The sequence below is a fragment of the Micropterus salmoides genome, unplaced genomic scaffold (genome assembly GCF_014851395.1).
Source record: "Micropterus salmoides isolate LMB-PRFRI ecotype aquatic unplaced genomic scaffold, ASM1485139v1 Ms_hic_scaffold_5, whole genome shotgun sequence".
Lineage (NCBI taxonomy): Eukaryota > Metazoa > Chordata > Actinopteri > Centrarchiformes > Centrarchidae > Micropterus > Micropterus salmoides.
The window spans coordinates 16656586-16675127 of NW_024044237.1; the positions used below are offsets into that span (position 1 = coordinate 16656586).

Consider the following 18542-nt stretch of genomic DNA (forward strand, 5'->3'; position numbering starts at 1 on the left):
ACTTAATGGATGGGTCTAACATGAAACAAGTCTGAGAGAGACTGGAAAGAATCTGAAAAAAAATGGGAGAAAAAACATGAAACAAAAGGAGGCAATTCAAGGAGAACAGATATAGAATTTATTTTCAATATCCATTGCAAAGAATAAGAGGTGACACAGCTTGAAACAGATAATATAGAATTTATTTTCAACCAGAAGTAGGAAAATACATAGGTAGGTGTAAAGGAAAAAAGCAGAACCTGTAGTCAAACGGAAAAAATAAAACAAAACTAGTCCAAAGAGAATCGAGAGGACGGCTAAGGGGTACAACAGAAAGCATTGTTTACCATTCAGTTTCTTTTTAAAACAGTATGTGTTGATTTGAAAACAGCTGCCTTGATTTCTCATCTGGGTTAATGGACATTCTACAACATTGTGCAAGTGTTTTGTCATTCTTTTTTTTGCTGGTATTTCATGAATGGTAAACAATAGTTGGTCCAGTGCATATACACAGTGACACAGATCAATATATGTACTTAGCTGACTACAGATAGACAATCCTGATCATTGAACAACTACCACTAGATCAGCAGGGAAAAGGAGATGAGCAAATATACAAGATGGATGAGAAAGGGGGGGCATCAAAAAAGGTGCTCAGGTAACAAAACAGTCTAGGAGGTTGACGATGGGTGTTCAAAAAGCAAAACAACAACCAGTTTGAAAGGCGAAATAGCTACATTTTCCAGGTAAAATATTTAAAAACCCATTCTGACCGTGTGTTGAACGTTTCTGGTTATTATTGCCAAGTTGGTTTTTTTTGGAAAAGGATGCATTTAAAATGAGATGATGGGTCGCAAAACCAAACTCCAACATGGGTGATAAGTACAAATATGGATGCAAGATGTTCATGTGATTCAAGGAAAAGGACAAAAAGTACCTTGCTTTCCTGAACAGCCCTACATTTCGTGAACACTATGATCTCAGAAAAAAATGTGACTGGTTGGTAAAAAAAACAAACAAAAAAAAAACGCGCTCTACAACACAGAACTGAACTACAAGCAGCTTTGGTGTGCACCATTACCATTAGATGTGCAGCCTGGGGAAAAAAAATAATCACTGTACGCCTAAAAAAGTCAACTATGAAACACAATGCAACAGTGGAAAGTACAAAGCCAACAATGTGATCACTCTCCGAAACTTATAGGGTGACATAACTCAGCTCAACGGTTCACCAGATATTCAGTCAGAAGCAGTAGTCTGTGGTTTTAAAAAGAGGGTGATGTAGAGGGCAGGGCAGGGGGAAGTCAACAACCAAAAAAGATTTAAGAGTCAAATCAGTGACTCAATGGTAGCTAACTAGTGTAACAGATTTACCCACTGTGACACACAAGAACAGAGTGAGATGGACTAGTTGTACTTAAAGTCATCACAGGACCAGTCTAGCGACCAGCGGCAGTTCATTAGCTTAGTCTTACAAACACGTTTTACACCAGTCAGAACGGTGTTCTCTAGTACTGAACTGCAGCCACTAGTAAGACAGCTCTGCTGCCCTAACCCTACAGGCACTAGCACTCTCCAGCTAGTGCCATGCAACATCCAAAATAAAGCTCAAAAGTAAAGAGAACAAATAAACTGAATATCCCTGTGGTGATTTTTTTGTTTTTACCGATACCAACAATACAGATACTTTTCTTCCGATATGCATGAAATCTGTCATTCTACGAGGCATCATCAGGAACATTCAACTCCTCTAATCAACTCAATCCAAACTATGTCTCGTCATGATTTCTACAAAGGATTTGGTTTGTGATTTGGGGGGGGGGGGGGGGGGGGGGGTTATCGAGTAAAAACAATGCAGCAAACATACCATCATAGAATTCATGATTTACACAACAACAACACAATTCAATATCTTTTTAGAAAGGAAACATGAGATACATCTTTTATTCACACTTTACAAAAAAGCTAGCCTTTAAATCTACTACAATACTAATGCCATTCAGGAAAAAAAATTTATCATACTGGACACAAACAAAAAGGTTAAAAAGCATGGGGAGGGAATCAATGGGACAAGAGACCTTGATCTGAGGAATATACTTCCTTTTTACTTGCTTCCCTCTTGCTTTAAAAATGTAATTTTAACATATACATTAAAATAATGGAGATCTTTATGTGCTAATATGATGAACAGGGTGTGAGGGGAGCTACGCCTGAATCTACTAAGTGCTCATCGTCCATTTTATCAGTGTAAAAGTGTGGCTGTTGAAATAAATCGTCTCACCACTGACAGATTTCACTTGTGTTTGTTTGGGATGCAACAAATTTGATTCATAGCAACGCGCTTGCCTTGCTTTCAGAGAAATAGCTGAGATCACAGCGCCTCAATCCCTTGTTCACCCAAAAGCAGAGCAAAGTGGGCCTTCCACCTTTTCCAAAACAGAGGTAGGGGGTCCACAGATGGCACTATAGCTGCAGTGACGAGGGTAAGAGAACTATACAAAGTGGTTGAGCAAAGGGGTTTAAAAGACACAGCTTGAGCAATATAGTGGGTTTGAGAGTGGGTTTGAGATTGGGTGGTTGAGGGTGGGGTATAAGATTATGGACAAGTTGAAGGAGATTTAAAATTCACGGCCGAGGATGGAACTATGGGCCAACTATTTTGGGGGTCTGGGCATGGAGCTGTGCTAAGGTACGAAGAGGGAGCAAAACAATCAGAAGTGAATTTCACAAAGAGAAGACATCCTACTCAAGTTCCTTAAGGAGAGGAAAGAGGGTCAGAGGAGAAAGCATACCTGATTACTAGAGAGCTCAATGATAAGGAAGAATATACACATCATCATAACATTGTCACAGCTCATAAAAAGGAAACATTAACAAAAAAAAAAAAACAATAAAAAGGACATAAAATCTTCACAAATGTCTCAAACAGTATTTAAAAATAAAAGGAGAAAAGGTTGTTCAGGCGTTCGTCAAATGTAAATAGTGCAAGACAACGACAACTGCTACAGTGAGGCACGATGTTTTGTTGAACATGTGGGATTTATAGAGGTTGTATCAGTCACACATCACTAGTGGGAGTGTGTGCGAAATATATAGATGAACAGATGTGTAGCCACAGGTGGGCTGTGACTCATCCTTGCGTGTCCTTTTGTCTGAACTGATGGCAGCAGAGTGGATAGATGGCTTTCTTAATGGGCAAGAAGCAACAGGCAGAGTTTCCTCAGTGTCTATTTACAAATTGCAGCAATATGCCGGCAAATCAGAGGGGGGTGGTGGGGAGAAAAAAAAATACTGATAGATTAATTAGTTAATCTCTAGGGAGTGCAATAGTGACAGCGAACACCTTGAACAACCTCTTCTTACGTCTTTTGTACAAGCTGGTAATATCAATTCATCTTAACATTAACTGGATAAAAATTTAGCCATAGTTTACAATACAATCTTTTTTTTCAAATCTGATCATAATTTACTCTTAGTACAAAAAACGCCAGAAAACAGGTCTTTTGTGGTTCATATACAATCATGTAAAGACTGAGTCTAGATTTCTATTCTGTACAAACACTTGTGAAAAAACCCCACTGCTTTTGTGTATGGAATTTATGGCTGGGGAAAGTCACTACTGGCCTCGGAGACGGTGCTACAGATCTGCCTGTATATTACCTGTGTTGTGTGTGTATGCGTGAGTGTGTGTAAGCTTGCATGTGTGGAGTCAGATAGCAACTCCAGACAGTGAGAGGACTGCTGGTTTTACTCCTGCGTATTAGCCATTGCTCGCTCTCTCTGCCTAAAAGCAATCAAGACAAATAAAAAAAGATTTGTGAACGCCCCTCACCGTTTTGCCCATCAGCCTAAATCCCTTGCCCCTGGACCAAAAATTGTGGTACATGGGCCACATGAGCTCCTAAGCACAGGACTAGCCTAACAACTATATAAGCTGGGGTGAACAGTCTGCAAACACGATGGTAGCTGCTCTCAGTTTCTCACCTTATCCTTTCTTCACAAATTAACACTACGTACATTGCCCATGTGACATCAGGCAAATGTTGTTTGCGGACGTCTGGTTCTTGAGGCATCTGTGGGTTTTGGTAGCTAATGCGCCAGGGCCAGAGGTGTAGACTACCTTGTAGCACCACGGGAGGCCGTGACCACATAAAAGGCCTGAGCACCACAGAAGGACAGCAGGAAATCCTGTCTCATACCAGCTGCACTACATCCCATTCCAGAGACGCTTAACTACCAGCTAAAAGCTGCACTAACTCCACAAACGTGTGTATCCAAGAAAGACTGAGAAAGTACGCTGGCTGCCCAGAGTACAGGGGAAAACGAGCACAAGCCAATGATGGAGGTCTGAGACTGACAAGTCTGCTGTCTTTGCTGGTTTCAAATTTATACAGGACAGACAGACAGGCAGACCATCAGCTATGGAGCTTTTCTGGTGAATGTCACCCCCTCAGCCACTTTGGCGTTTTCCCTTGCTCTTAAACCAAACAGTGCCCCAGGTGACGAATCTGAATGAGCTACCATCCCTTCTAGTTTCAGAGACAGAAGCAAAGTGGGTGGGTGGGTGGATTTGAGGAGGAAAGGGAGTCCAAAACACAAAATATGATACACCAACAGGACTGAATCGAGCAGTTAAAAAAAGAACAAAAAATAAAAACGGAGAAAGAAAAAAGAAAAATATAGAATATCTATAACATTATACGAAATCCCTGTCGGCCAGACCTCACTGTACGAATATTTTACAGGTTGTGTTTTTTTGTCTTCCTCCTCCGGGGTGGTGGAGGGAAGAGCTGGTAGTGGGAGGGAGGAGGGTTGGAAAGGGAGCGGCTGTGGTTGCAGCTCTCTCTGGTGGTGTGGCAAGGACTCACTACCTGCGTGTAGGCAGATGGAGCCCATTGACCTGGGGGGGCATGTTGGGCAGGAGCAGCTCCAGCTGGGCAAAGAGGGAGAAGTGGTCGGAGGGGATGTGGGGATGTGGGCAGCCGCTGACATTGTTCTCTACGAGCCAGTGTGGGTCCAGTGGGCCCAAGATACCCAACACGTTCAGGTGAGGCTTGGAGTAGAAAATATAGTCAATGACACCCTGAGGAGAGAAGGGGGGGGGGGTGCCGTCAACAAAAATATATTAACATTAATTCCACTTTGGACATGTTTATGAGTAAGTTTGTAAGTCTGGACAAGTCAAAAGGTGAATCTCTGTACTTGTACAAGCATCATCATCAACTACAAACATAAATATACATGTGTGCCATCAGTAATCACCTTGAAGTCGTAGGTGTAGTTGGTGTAAGGCATCAGGCCGTTCTCGTAGGCGCTCTTCAGCTTGAAGCCGTGGGTGATCCTGCCATTGGACGTGCTGTTCTTGCCATTGCAGTTGAATTTGGTCAGGCTGTCGCTATAACGAAGCTCTTTGAAGTCCTTGTGGGTGCAGTCAACTCCACCAGAACTAAGATACTCCACCACGCCTGAACAGAAGGGAGAGATGAGAAGTTGTCTACATCAGAATCAAGAAAAGTCAAGTGGCACTTTAACGTCCCAACAGGCCGAGCCCAATCTGTTCCTACAGTTACCATCCATACCGCCAAATGGAATTTCTAAAAGGCACAAATTTTGAATGTTGTAGGTTACCAGTAATATTAGCTGTAAAACTAGTTTTTCAAATCATATCTACATCTAGTTCCATGCAGGTGAGGTATTTCTATTCAACTACAGATTGATTTCACTACCAGGTCATGTTTGATTACTGCTGAATTTATATTTTGATATAGATTTTAATGTATGCACGAAGGTCTAGATACAGTATTTCAGGAATGGCTTCATCCCATGCTGAAAGTTGCAAAAACATTACAACTGCAACTAATGATTGCTTACATTATCAATTCTCTGCAGATAATTCTCTCCATTACCTGATTTGGTAAAATGTGAGAAAATTGTGCAAGTTGTCCACCACAATTGCTCTTTTTATTCGACCAACACACAATTTAATTTACTATCATAGAAGACTTTTCTAATATTCACATTGGAAACACATTTCACCTTTTGTTGCATAAAGAAAAAGACTTAAAATTAAATCAATTTAAAATGGTTGCCCGTTAACAAATTAGGAAGTAATTTGGATTTGTTTATTCCTTTTTTTAATGTAATTGCAGCTATGAAAGACATACACCTGCTTGTTCAGCATCCAAAGTTTAGTTTTGCTAAAAGAGCAGCATGACACATTGTTATGGTGCTTTCAGACCAAAAGCGAAGTGAATGTGCGGTGAGTTTACATACAAAGTCAATGCAAAGTCGCGTAGAGCTGCGATTTCCTGTCGGGCAGCACGAAGGGGGCGGGGCTGGCGAAGCGAAGCGTGTGAGTTGAATATTTTCAACTCAAGGGAGTAATTCGCATGACGCTGAGTCGCGATAGCCTATCAATGTTGAGATTGTCCGTACGTTGCCGACAGCTTCAGAGCGTTGTGTGAAGAGGGCTAGGCAGAGCGGGCAATTGAAAATCTGCTGGCCGGCTGAGCACTGCTAAACTTGGGCTAGAGGAGCAGGGAGCAGCGCTCCAGCTTTCGGACAAATAAACACCTGTGGTCGTACTGGACTTTGCTTGCAACTACGCCGTTTGCTTGCAGGAGGAGCTTGGAGTAAAGTAATTTTATTAAATTAGATTTTTACTTTAGTTTTTATGATTACAACATTGATTTACGTTCACTCAAGCTTCTCAGCAGATAGATTCCATGCACATCTGGTTCCAGTGCTCTCTCTCTCTCTCTGAATTCATATGTATGTTATTTCGGCATCAGTTTGATCCGTTTATTGCTATTTAATCACAGCAAAATGTTTACTTTGGGTTCATACAGCTGTAGTAATGGCAAGTTGTGTTTATTAACGATATCGCGTTAAAATCGCTTTCTCGCGTTGTGTTGCGAGGCGAAAATTTGCGTTTGGTCTGAATGCCGCATTAGGAGATACTGGGAACCAAACCAACAAAAATTTTCAACAACTACCTGTCGCTGCAGTTGTACTATTGTTGTATCAATACATGTACACTTTTTATACCAACTCTGTGGTAATACACAGCACAGCTCTATCTGCCTTGCTTACATACCAGAGTCAGGCAAGGAGTTGAGGTCAGCGCACAGCACCAGCGGAATGGCATTGGTCTCACCAGAGACAGAGGACAACTTGAGGCTGCGTGTGGCTTTATCCACTATGTTCTTCACCTCTGACAGGAACATCATGGTCTGGACCAGCTTCACATCAGAGTACTCTGGGTCCCAGTGCATATGAGCATTTGCTACCAGGAGCAGCTGCTTCTCCATGCCATGGAGTGACTTCCCAGCTGAAAGGAGGGGAAAAGGTAAGCAGGCAAAAGTGATACAGATAGTTACTTATGCATCACCGACAACTACTGTAACTAAAGCTTTTCAGTGAGTTTCAGACATAAGTCAACACAGGATAAGCAGGACTAGCTCTGGTCTTAAAGAAAAACACATGCAGTAAGTCTAGCGAAGCCAAGTACCCAAATAAGAAGTCCTAAAGCTCAATAGGGCGTCTACTCACAGGAGACCTCCATCATCTCTTTGCGGACCTCAAGCAGTACAGCTACCCCGATGTTGTCCTTGGTCATCACCCTGTTCAGCATTGCCTCTGAGCCCTCGGAGTTAGCCATGGCCAGCTGGTTAAACTCCACTGTGTGCTTCTGCACTGCGCTGAACCTGGAGATAAACAGGATACCACTCAATGCCTCTAAATATCAGAGCAAAGGGGACACTGAACAACATAATTGAATTGCCAATACAGGGAACAAATTACACTTCTTCCTCCTTGCCCCTAATTTGGGCAACTCTTTCATAATATTAATGACATAGCTGTAAATAAGTGTATAGATTCAAATTCAGTTATGAATTCTTATTGAAAGTCTTACATTTACTGTTTTTATGGACTGAGTAGAAATTTGGCTTGTAGTCAAAATAATGGTCTGCTTCAGCAAAACAGAGCTCAGTACTGCCAGCTGCTGTATGTATGAAGCTTTAGCCTTCCATGATTTTTCAATTAAAAGTCAAAAACATGCTCTTGTATTAACACAGGACAGAAACAGTCCCATGAATGCCATGAGATTGCATTTGCTTTAATTTCATCAATACTTAAAGCTTCGGCCTCAGGCAAATACTATGTTACCCAACACTCCAGACAGTTTGTCATAATTAAATGATATCATTTACTGTCTCATATAAAGACCCCCCCCCCAGGACTCTTGAGGAAATTCATGCCAACATCACACAGCTCCCTGTGGAGCCATAAAAGGCTTTGTATAACTTATTTCAGATATCCAATAGTCCTCGCCGAGTTTGGTTGGTTTCCGGTTTTGCCAGTCAGCTCAGGTGTATTAGCTTAAACCAGTTTGATTATATGCAAACTACATCTGTCATTATGAGATGTTCTGGCCAAAAAATTAAAATAAAAAAAAATAGGCAAGCAGCAGCTCTCAGGAACATCAACCCTTTAATTACATTCTACAGCTGGGCTCAAGACATGTAACAGCCACCTCACTAATGGTTCAAACTATAAATCTGCACAGAAATGACAATTACTAACACAAGCCACCATGTTCTGAACAGACTACAAACAAAAAGTAATGTTTGCATTTTGAAACAAAACGGCAAACTTAAACAACTCAGTCCAGCACAAGTACCCATCACAGCTGAACAGATGATGGTTCGGAGTAAAGCGGTGTCCTTATGGTAAGCTAACTAGTGAAATGAAAAGTTGATAAGCAATGTCCCTATCATTTTTCCCTTTTCAACATAACTCTAATATAACCCTGTCCCTGACAGCTGCCACGTCACTCATGCTTATCACATCTGTTCGCTATGTTAGCAGGGTAGCCAGCCAACTATACTTTGTCAGTACAGTCAGTAACAGAGTGAATATGCCACTTTTGCGGGTCTAAGCTCAACCCAGCTAAATGTGTTAAGATTCTTCATTACAGCAGCTATTTTTCTGCTATACATTTAATCTTACAGTAGTTTTGATCAAGCACTCCAGTTAAGCAACTCTCACTAAATCTCAGTTGTTTACACACTGTTCAGTTTTGATAGCTACTGTTAATTAGCTTAGCAGCTAGCGATGGCTTCTCATTCTCCCTCTCCTGATCTCTTGCTCTGTGTGTCAAATGTTTAGCCACTCCTCTGCTTTCTTTAGTGAGAATAGTACGTATGTAGTAAGTGTAGTTTGTCACACTGCTGACGAGGCTTTGAGAATTGGAAACTCTGCTCTGCACCATGGAAACAATCATTAGCTGCTGTAGTTAGCCATCCCGTAATAGCTGGACCGACCAGAGGTAGCTCCTGTTAGCCGTCCCAATGCAGCGCCTAAGCATTTGGGAAGCCAGGGAGGCTGGGTGATTGTCCGAAGGAAGCATAGCCCTTGGCCCATGGTTCATCACCAACCTGTTCACATTTCTAACATGTTATTGTGACCACATTCAAATGTATTTCTGGGCCAGAGTGGGCGACCCTGAACCCTATCGTACAGTATGTGCTATGGTATAAACAGTACCCGAATTTAGACTGGATGGTAAGCATTGATAGCAATCTTCAAAACATACCACTGGTCTATATTTTGTTTTCAGCTACAAATGAACTAGGAACAGTTTCTAAAACCGTATTCAAGCATGAAAGCAGGGGAAACATTTAGATAATGGGGAGCTTGACACAAATGCTTTAGAAATATGAGTACAATCAATGTTATCACTGTCAGATGGCTACAGTAAAAACCTTACATTGGGTTGGGCCGATAAGACAATGCAATCGTCCATCGGCGATGGCTGACATACATCACAATGTTGAGCTGGCATCGTGACTGTAAAAACCCGCCCAGCACTTTTTTTTTGTATGTTTTATAAAGTCGACTAAAATACTAAGAACTCGTCTTTTCCTGTATATTTCCACCTGTGATCAGTCATCATGGCAGCAACTAAACAACTAAAACAAACATCAGCATCCTGTGAGTTCACTGTTGCTTTACCTGGTCCGTGCCTAAAATATCCACCGCGACTTGTAATGTAAGTTAATAGTCTACCATTTTTTTTTTTTTTTTTTTTTTTTAAACTTAGTGAAGTCTGTGCGAGAACACATGCACATAAGACGACTGCTGCCCCCAGCGCGCCCGTGCACCCGATGACATCGTCCATCCCAATATTTCATTGTAGACATCATCCGATGGAAATTTTGTAGACATTGCCCAACCCTACCTTACATGGCTTCTTATTTGCAGGGTTATCAAACTGGTTAGGTGGGTGAGCAGTGGTAGCTCCACCCAGCCGATACTCCACACAAACACAAAACAACCATCAACATACCGCAATACATAAAAATATCATAGGTTACAGTATTACAGAATTGACCTGGAGTGAAAGGCTTACAAAGGAATCATTTCTTTGTCACAATTATTGCACCTGTTTAATGGGGGAAATGGCTTAGTGATTAACTGTAATTGAACACCATAAAAGCTGTTTTAAACCACTCAAGCATCAATATTGCCTGAGGTGCTATCCTACAGAGAAAAGGGTATTGAAGTTATTAACTGGATACCCAGTGGAATGAAAACCCCTCCGTCTCTATCCATCCATCTCTGATGAAATGAAAATTCACCAGTTCATAACTTATTTTAGAAAACATTGTTCATTTATTTAGAAACTATTGTGGTTCAGACTGTCTTAGAGCTACAAGCCAGTGATTCTAGCTTTTATACAAAATATCTTAAAATGCATGTTTAACTCCAACAAAGATAAAACAAATAACAGTCCTACTAAGGCTTGTCAACAAGAGATACAGGCTACAGGACGATAACTACAAAATTGTAGGTACATACTTTTCCGTCTTGTAGAAAATTGCACATCCATCCACGTGTTTACGGTCCGACTCCGACATGGTCCTGGCTCGTGATTTTGGACTGAAGAACCCCTCGTAACCCTGCTCTTTCAGCTCAGGCAAGAAGAAACTGTAGTACTGCTCTGTCTCAACTTCCTGTAATCAAAAAAAACAAACAAAAAACAAACAAAAAAAACCCACGTCAGGGTGGACAACAGGAAAGGCCGACAGTCACGCAAGTATAACAAACACTCCTTCCAAAAAGAACAAAAACTGTCATTCTAGATATTAACATTTTAATACAATTAAAACTAAAGGCAACTAAACACAATTTTAAGAAATTAAAAATCATCACAGCTGAAAAATAGTGCAGGAAGGAAAAGCAGATCTAGTGTCAGCAAACACAGCAAATGTTGTCAAATATTTCTTAATTTATAAATTCAAAGAAGCATCTGAGTGCAAAATAGAGGTGGTATCCTGCTCATTTTCAGGTTCAAAATCTTATTTAGGGGTTGTACCAGAACAGGTTTACATGGCTTAATTTTCAAAAACCACCATATTTTTCCTCATACTGCACATTGCTGCAGCTCCTCTTTTCACCCTGTATGTTGTACGCTCCGCTCTTGCGCTACAGAGTGATACATCTTACTTGTACAAAATCTTTGTTGGGAGTTGCACATGCGCAGTTCCCAGATAAGGACTACTAGCCAATCAGAAGCAGAGAAGGGCGGGTCGTAAGAAACAAGGTAGTGTGATCCAAATCAAAGCCGCTTCAGACTGCGACCGTAACCTAGCAGATGGTATAAGTTACTCACAAGTCCACAACATCATTGTTCCACATCTTACCATCAGGACTAAACGTTGAACTGTTGCCGGTGTTCTGACGATCTATGCTGCCTTGTCGAAAAATGCTACCAAAGCGCAAATCGATAGACTCGACTCTACTCAGCCCTGCTCCGTTTTCCATTGCAGATAGTACCCAGAGATAGTACGTAGCTTCTCATCATAGCGACGCCACACACAACTGCTGCGACGTAATGTTCCATGCGACACACACGCGATCCACACAGCTTTCTGTTTTTTAAGTTAAAACGTTTCAACATTCCTCAGAATGTAAAGACAGATAAGCGGAATGAAAACCTTCCAGCCGTGTTTTCCTCTGCCGTTGTTGTTGCAGCGGTCTGTGCGACGGCGGGAGCAGAGGGCTCTGTGAGCGGGAGGCTGGCCGGCCTCACACGCTTCTTCCGCGGGTTGGCACAGGCTTCCCCCGCAGCCACTTGCGGAGCTCCTCAACTCCAAAAATATTCAAGCACATTTTTGTTCCTCCATCACTTCTTGTAAAACACACCTCAAAACTATTCAGAAGTGGATTTAGTGATGAAATTACATACGGAAACTGTAAAATATAAAGCTTTCTGTTGCTGGCCTCTTTCTGGCACACGCAATGACGATGCAGTGAATAGTGAATATTCTCTCTGACCAATCAGCAGTCTGACGTGTTTTCACGTTACATTTTAGTATCCCTCAGCTCGCTTGGAACCTCGACGGAGGTGAGGTAAGATAAGAAAAAAAGTACCTGGAAGCAGGTACAACATTTCCACAATGGAAACCCAAACAAAGACGAGTCGAGCCAAAGGGCCTCCGCTCAGACTAGCTTGGTTTGAGGGCGTGCCTGACCCTGCAAGCTGCTTGGCAAGCTTTATGACGCGTTTTCATTGTGACGTCACAAGTAAAGGAAGTGAAGGGCTGGACTACAAACGAGCTGTTTTCAAGCGGTTCAGAGCAGAGCTTTCTGTGGGAGATGGGAACTCCCTTTGGGCTGGACTTTGGGCTTTTTCACTTTGCAAACCTGTTACATGCACAAAAAAGATATACAGCTCAATAAAGGAGGGGGGAAAAAGGCCAAAAAGCATAATACCAACTCTAAGATTTTCTAAGAGCAAGACATTAATTCTGCTATTTGTGATATGGACACATGTAACAAGAAAGTAAGATTTAACACTGTGTCGACACTCAAAATAGCGCATCACAAAGGGAGCATTTATTGTAGGGGTTTTGGATTGCATTTTACAGGTGTTGCTTTTATTGTGTCGACTTTAAAGGACGTCCCGCTACCACCACCCTGCCTAAGTTTTTAAAAAAGAAATCTTGTTGGGTCTTTGCTGATGTACAAAATAAATGTTAATGTCTGTAAAAACCTTAATGCATGCTTTGACATCCATCTCTCACCTGCAAACTGATGATGTCTGCATTGCAGCCCAGGATCTCCTGAATGATGGATTTCTTCCTATACTCCCAGTTTAGAGCCCAAGATGGGCAGTAGCCATATAGCTGTCGTGTGGCGTACTTATCACACAGCACATTGTAGCACATCACAGAGAACAGTGCTGAGGGGAGACAGACAAAAGGCCATATTTTAGAAATGCTACGGAAGCTTATGATTTTTATTCCCTAAAAAGGTGGGGTAGGGACATTGCCACATTTGTTATACAACAAGCCCGATTACCAAAAAACATCTGTACCATTTTTCCTGTCTATACATGGAAGAAAAAAATAAAAAAAAATTAAAATGCAGTATTCTGTAAACAGGGAAAACTCTATCCCACTTCGTATTGCGTTTCCTAAAAGCAGAATTTGGCATACACATTAGAGCTGCAATGACTATTTGATTAGTTGTCAACTATTAAATGAATTGCCAACTATTTTGAAATTTGTTTGAGTTCTACAAAAATTCCTTATAGAAGCACAATGTGACTTACACAGCAGTGGTGTAATCATCTACAATTGTTAACAGCACTGAACATTGAGTCAGTCAAAACAACAGTCACGGACGCCCTGAACAGAGTCAACCAACACAAGTAAAAGCTCAACCCAAAGGACACACTGGAATACTGTATCAACTGCAAAAGTGTGAATATACTATATTGCAAGTGTCACAAGCATTGCTTTTAGGTTAAAGGGTAATTTTGGCATTGTTAAACCTGGGCCCTATTCCTATTTTCTCATATTTTGGGGTGAAATGACTAGTAGGTAGGGCTGGACGATTTGTCCAAAAATGTTATCACGATAAAAAGTTTCAGATCTTTCAATATCAATAATTATCACGATAAGTATCAAATCGTTAATTCTTTTGAGTTTAAAGGCTGTTTTTTACTCTTGAGTGAAAGTGCAAGAAACCTGATGGTTAACTGTGGTTTAAACTCTTCTGTGATTCTCTATGATCAACACTTGAGGCCAAACAGTGGATCACTTCACAATTCTGAGGCAGAACATTCAAAACAATTATGATAAAATCTTTGTCAACAAATATGCATGACTAAAAGCTTTTTCATTCAACAAAATGAACATTGTAAAAAAATTAAGTCCCAATTAATGTATGATTCAGTTGAATAAAATCAAACATTTATTGAACATTGTTATTGAAATAAATTATATCACGATAATTGTTACTGTTTTATTGTCCAGCCCTACTAGTAAGTACAAACAGTTTTGTAATCCGTGCAGTAGATGGCAGCCGTGAATGTATTCCTTTGGGTCAATTGCACCTGTCCACAAAAAGTGGCCGGTCAGTGGCAAAAACAGGTACTATTTGTGGATGTGAGTTTGACCAGCACCAAAGAAACAGGTTGCAGTCACTGCAGCAACTTTGTGACTGTCGGCTGAAGCCATCTGCTACATGGATTTCAAAACTTTTTGTACACAATAGTCATTTCAGTTCAAAAATGTGAAAATAGGGTCCAGGTTTAAAAACACCGAAAAAATCCTTTAAGCCCAGCAGTACTTTTCATACAAAACCGAATTTGGATCCTTTTCTATTAATTTTTCAACAGATTAATGTGACTTATTTTTTTTTTATGGATACAAGCTACATCCATATTTATGGAACAGCTGTGTATTACAGAGAAAACTGATAAGAGTATGTATATCTGTTCAAAGTTATGTTTCGTGTATGTTGTACTTGCCAGAGGGTCGCGTTCTGTCTAGTTCCTGGAGAGAGATCCATGACCGAGCTGGGGGTTGCTCTGTTGGCACTGAGCACAGGGAAAACATCGTTCAATATAGGAGACGACATGAACACAGATGTCGCACAATGTCTTCAACAAAGTTAAGGGCACATAACCTGTTGGCCTCACATCCTACATCTTTATATACTGATGAACAGAGGTCTTCACAGATTCATAAATGCAAAACCGATTCCATTTGTCATCCATCACTGTCACAGCAAGTGGTCTTGTAAGCTGAAGTAATGAGTTTTTTAGCCATGTGGAAAAACAGAAAACCTGGGTGTATTTTACCAACTTTCTTGGTAAGGAGGATGGATGATATGCATCACAGCCAGGCACAGGAGAGAAGGCTATGAATATTAAAATTAGGTAAGACACAAAGTTTTGTTTTAAAAACTTGTATAATAGGTTAACTTGTTAATAGCAATCAAAGCTGGGAAATAGGTGCAAATTAGGTCTGTGTCTCCCAGCCGGTTTCGGGTCTGACGTTTCTTAGCTCTGCAGGTCCCAGCTTTCAAACAATAGATGGGTCCAGTTTAGTTCTGGGTAATACAGGACCCATGAAGACCTCTACTCATGAACCTATCTGTTGGGGACAAAGAAACAGCTGGCAATATGCAATTCCTCTTCCAGTCTCAAGACTGCCAGAGGGTGGGACTCACTGCGCTTGATAGCCCCGGCCAGATTGTCTAACAAGTAGTTGAGCAGTCTCCGCGTGCCGTCGGGTTCCTGGTAGAGGCTCATAATTTCTTGTGCAAGTGGGTTTCCTGGTGAAGGAAAAGCAACACGGGCTGAATCATCGCTAAAAGATCAATGGGATTTCAAGGCTACAATGGCTACAAAACCACTGACAAGCCACTCACCTTTCAACCCCAGTGTTTGTAACTGAAACAGTTTCCCCAATTCAAATGGCAGAACCCGCAACTGGTTGTTATTTAAAAGCAGTTCCCTGTGGAGGACATGGGGGAATTTGATTATTAGAAACCAGCCCTCCTGAGAAACAACCATCTGTATTAACTTTTAAAAACATTTACTACATTTCTGCCATCAAGACTTACAACATACCTAACTTTAGACTGATTGTTAATGTGGACTTTTTACATGAAATTTTAAACATTCCAATATATTGAAACAATAGAAACCCAGATAAAACTGGCAGACATCTATTGAATCAACAATTAACAGAAAAACTCACATTGCCATTATGAGTGTGGGGCACTGTGTGGGTGCCAAAATTAATTTTAAGACCAACCCTGTGACAGCTACTACTTTCCATAGTTGGCAAACAAAGGGGTAAATATGTAGCCTGAAATCACTTACCTGAGAGACACCATGTTGCCGAGCTCTGCCGGCAGGCTCCTGATCTTATTGGATGAGAGATCCAGATACACCAGGTTGTGTAGTTTGGCAATGTCTGGCGGGATGCGTGACAATGAGTTGTCACTGACGTGCAGGGCAGTGAGGTGGGTGAGAGACCACAGGGCTGTGCTGAGACTCCTTACTCGGCCTGAAGTGAAGGTAGGAAAAGGTCACACACATGAGAATTAAGTCCCAGTATCCCACTATTATGCCCCTCGCACTATAGGGGAAAAACCTTGGAACAACTTTCCCCATTTGTGTGTGAATAGGTCAACGTCTGTTAAGTGTTTTCACACTGAGAAGATGTTGCTTAATCATAATTGTAGGGCTGCACTGTTTTCCCAGAACACCAAATAAAATCATGTTAAGGCTGGAGATACACCATGGTGGGTGTAATCAACTGTGACCCATTTTAAACCTTGCAAAACCCAGTTTGGGACTAGAGCTGAATTGATTAATCAAACCACAGAAAATTAACTTGCAAAACATTTGATAATGAATGTCAATAAATTTTGAAGAAAAATTTGGACAAGAATTACTGGTCCAAGCTTCTCCTCTGGCTGACTGTCTTAGTTTTCTATGAGACCATCATCATCTTGGGCTCTGTGAAACTGATGGACATTTAACACTATTTTCTGACATTTTAATAGGCCAATAGGTTAATTGAGAAAATAATTGGTAGATTAATTGATGATGAAAATAATCTTTAGCTGCCGCCCTTCATGGGACTGACATGTGCAGAGCTAGGGGTGGAACCTGGTCTATTTTATCAGTGAAGATCCAATATTCACCTGCGTCCAACAGTGTGACATGAAAGGTAGATATACAAAGAAAGATTTCACATTATATACGAAATCTACTAAACTAGGAACTCACTGAAAACACTCACCACTGATTTCCAGCTCAGCCCAGTATGACTTCTTCCCGTTGGCTGCTTCCTCGCTAGACATAATTGTGTACATCCGCCTGGGATCCGGCGGGTCATATTTTTCCTTGGGCATTCCTATAACACTACAAAAGATCATTTTAAACGTCATTTATAAACAGAGTAAAAGAGCTCACAATGTAAATCAATTCGGTATTTTGGCCCAAATCTAAAGATGGAATACTATAAATTAGGATAGACCCAATGTATCTAGCTTAGCAGGTGACTTTGTATTTGCATTTATTGCTACCACATGTTGGCCCATGCTGGAAAAAGATATTGAATGCAACCCTTACCAAACATAAAGAGCACGTTTTTGATCAATATATAGTTCAATTAACACGTTGCTATCCGACGTCTATCTTGAAATAACGTGAAGTATCATTTAAACAGCTTCATATGAAGTCTGATTTAATTTGAGTTAAATAATCAACACTTTAAATCGGTAACGTAGGGTACTGTCTGTCATGCTAAACTTAGCAAACTAGCCTGTTAACTGTGTAAAGCTCTAATTAGTAAATTAGTTAGAAATTGCATTTTAAAATTTAGTTAAATTAGCTAACGCCGGGTAAAGATTAGCAGATTATTCTTCTCGTTTTCGCTAGCTGATTAGCCTAGCTTAACCTAAATAGGTAGCTATAAAACTATACATAACAAACGCTAAATCGCTAACGTTAGCTCGCTTGCTAACTATCAATTCGAAAACGGACACGAGAAGTTTGCGAAATTTAGCAACTGACAGATTTTAACGCCCTGCCCAAGTGGGCTAGAAAAAAGATGCAAAATGCCATTAAATGGTACTGTATAATTGTTGTTTACATAATAGCAGAGCACTGACTTGCGCATTAACACTAGGCCACGGAACACTGCATTAGTTAGCTGCCGCTAGCTAGCCCCCAGTAGCAAGAATCACTATCACTAAGATAAACAGTGAGCAAACGAGCTCACAGAGCTACACAATGCTGGATTTGCAAGCAATTGCGAGCTATTTAGCTTAGCCTGGGTTAGCTTGCTAGCTCAAAGCTAACATCCCAATTATTCGAAGCTGACCGACTTCCTATTCATATTAGTCCTACGTCGGGAAAAATGGCCACAGCGTTTTTAACATCTAAATAAGATCACGGTGAAACATGTCAAAATAGTTCAGGTCTAAAAGAAAGGATAAAATTTTTACCTGCAAGACCATACCAAATCGCGAGGACGACTGCGTGTTCTCTTTTGTTTTCTAGCCACTTCTCACCAGTTTCCGCTGCTGTATCATGGCGACTGTAAGGATTTTTTTTCCTCTGCCGATAACAGCGCTTCATCCTATTGGTCAGCGTGCAGACGGTCCAACCAGCTGTTGAGCCAGAGTAAATAAAGCCTTTAAGTGATGAGTGATGGGCCATGAGATGGATGGATATTGGATAGGAC

The 18542-nt window shown here is 41.0% G+C and overlaps 1 protein-coding gene across 1 annotated transcript; it reads right to left on the reverse strand.

The window, feature by feature from the left end:
• Positions 1-160: 160 nt before the first annotated feature.
• Positions 161-18427, reverse strand: cnot6a (CCR4-NOT transcription complex, subunit 6a). The gene is made up of 12 exons (XM_038699231.1): positions 18304-18427; positions 17094-17215; positions 16166-16352; positions 15709-15794; positions 15508-15612; positions 14804-14872; positions 13071-13228; positions 10843-10997; positions 7531-7685; positions 7076-7309; positions 5242-5444; positions 161-5062 (listed from the first exon to the last, which is right to left on the reverse strand). Exons 2-12 carry the CDS (start codon positions 17203-17205, stop codon positions 4847-4849), a joined length of 1680 nt encoding a protein of 559 aa, XP_038555159.1. The 5' UTR covers positions 17206-17215; positions 18304-18427; the 3' UTR covers positions 161-4846.
• Between the last annotated feature and the right edge of the window lie 115 nt (positions 18428-18542).

Coding starts and splice junctions, on each gene's coding strand:
- cnot6a (XM_038699231.1), bottom strand. CDS start 17,205: ATGCCCAAGGAAAAATATGACCCGCCGGATCCCAGGCGGATGTACACA. Junction 7,310..7,530: donor AGAGATGATGGAGGTCTCCT/GTGAGTAGACGC, acceptor CCCTCCTTTCAG/CTGGGAAGTCACTCCATGGC. Junction 5,063..5,241: donor ACTACACCTACGACTTCAAG/GTGATTACTGAT, acceptor TTCTCTCCTCAG/GGTGTCATTGACTATATTTT.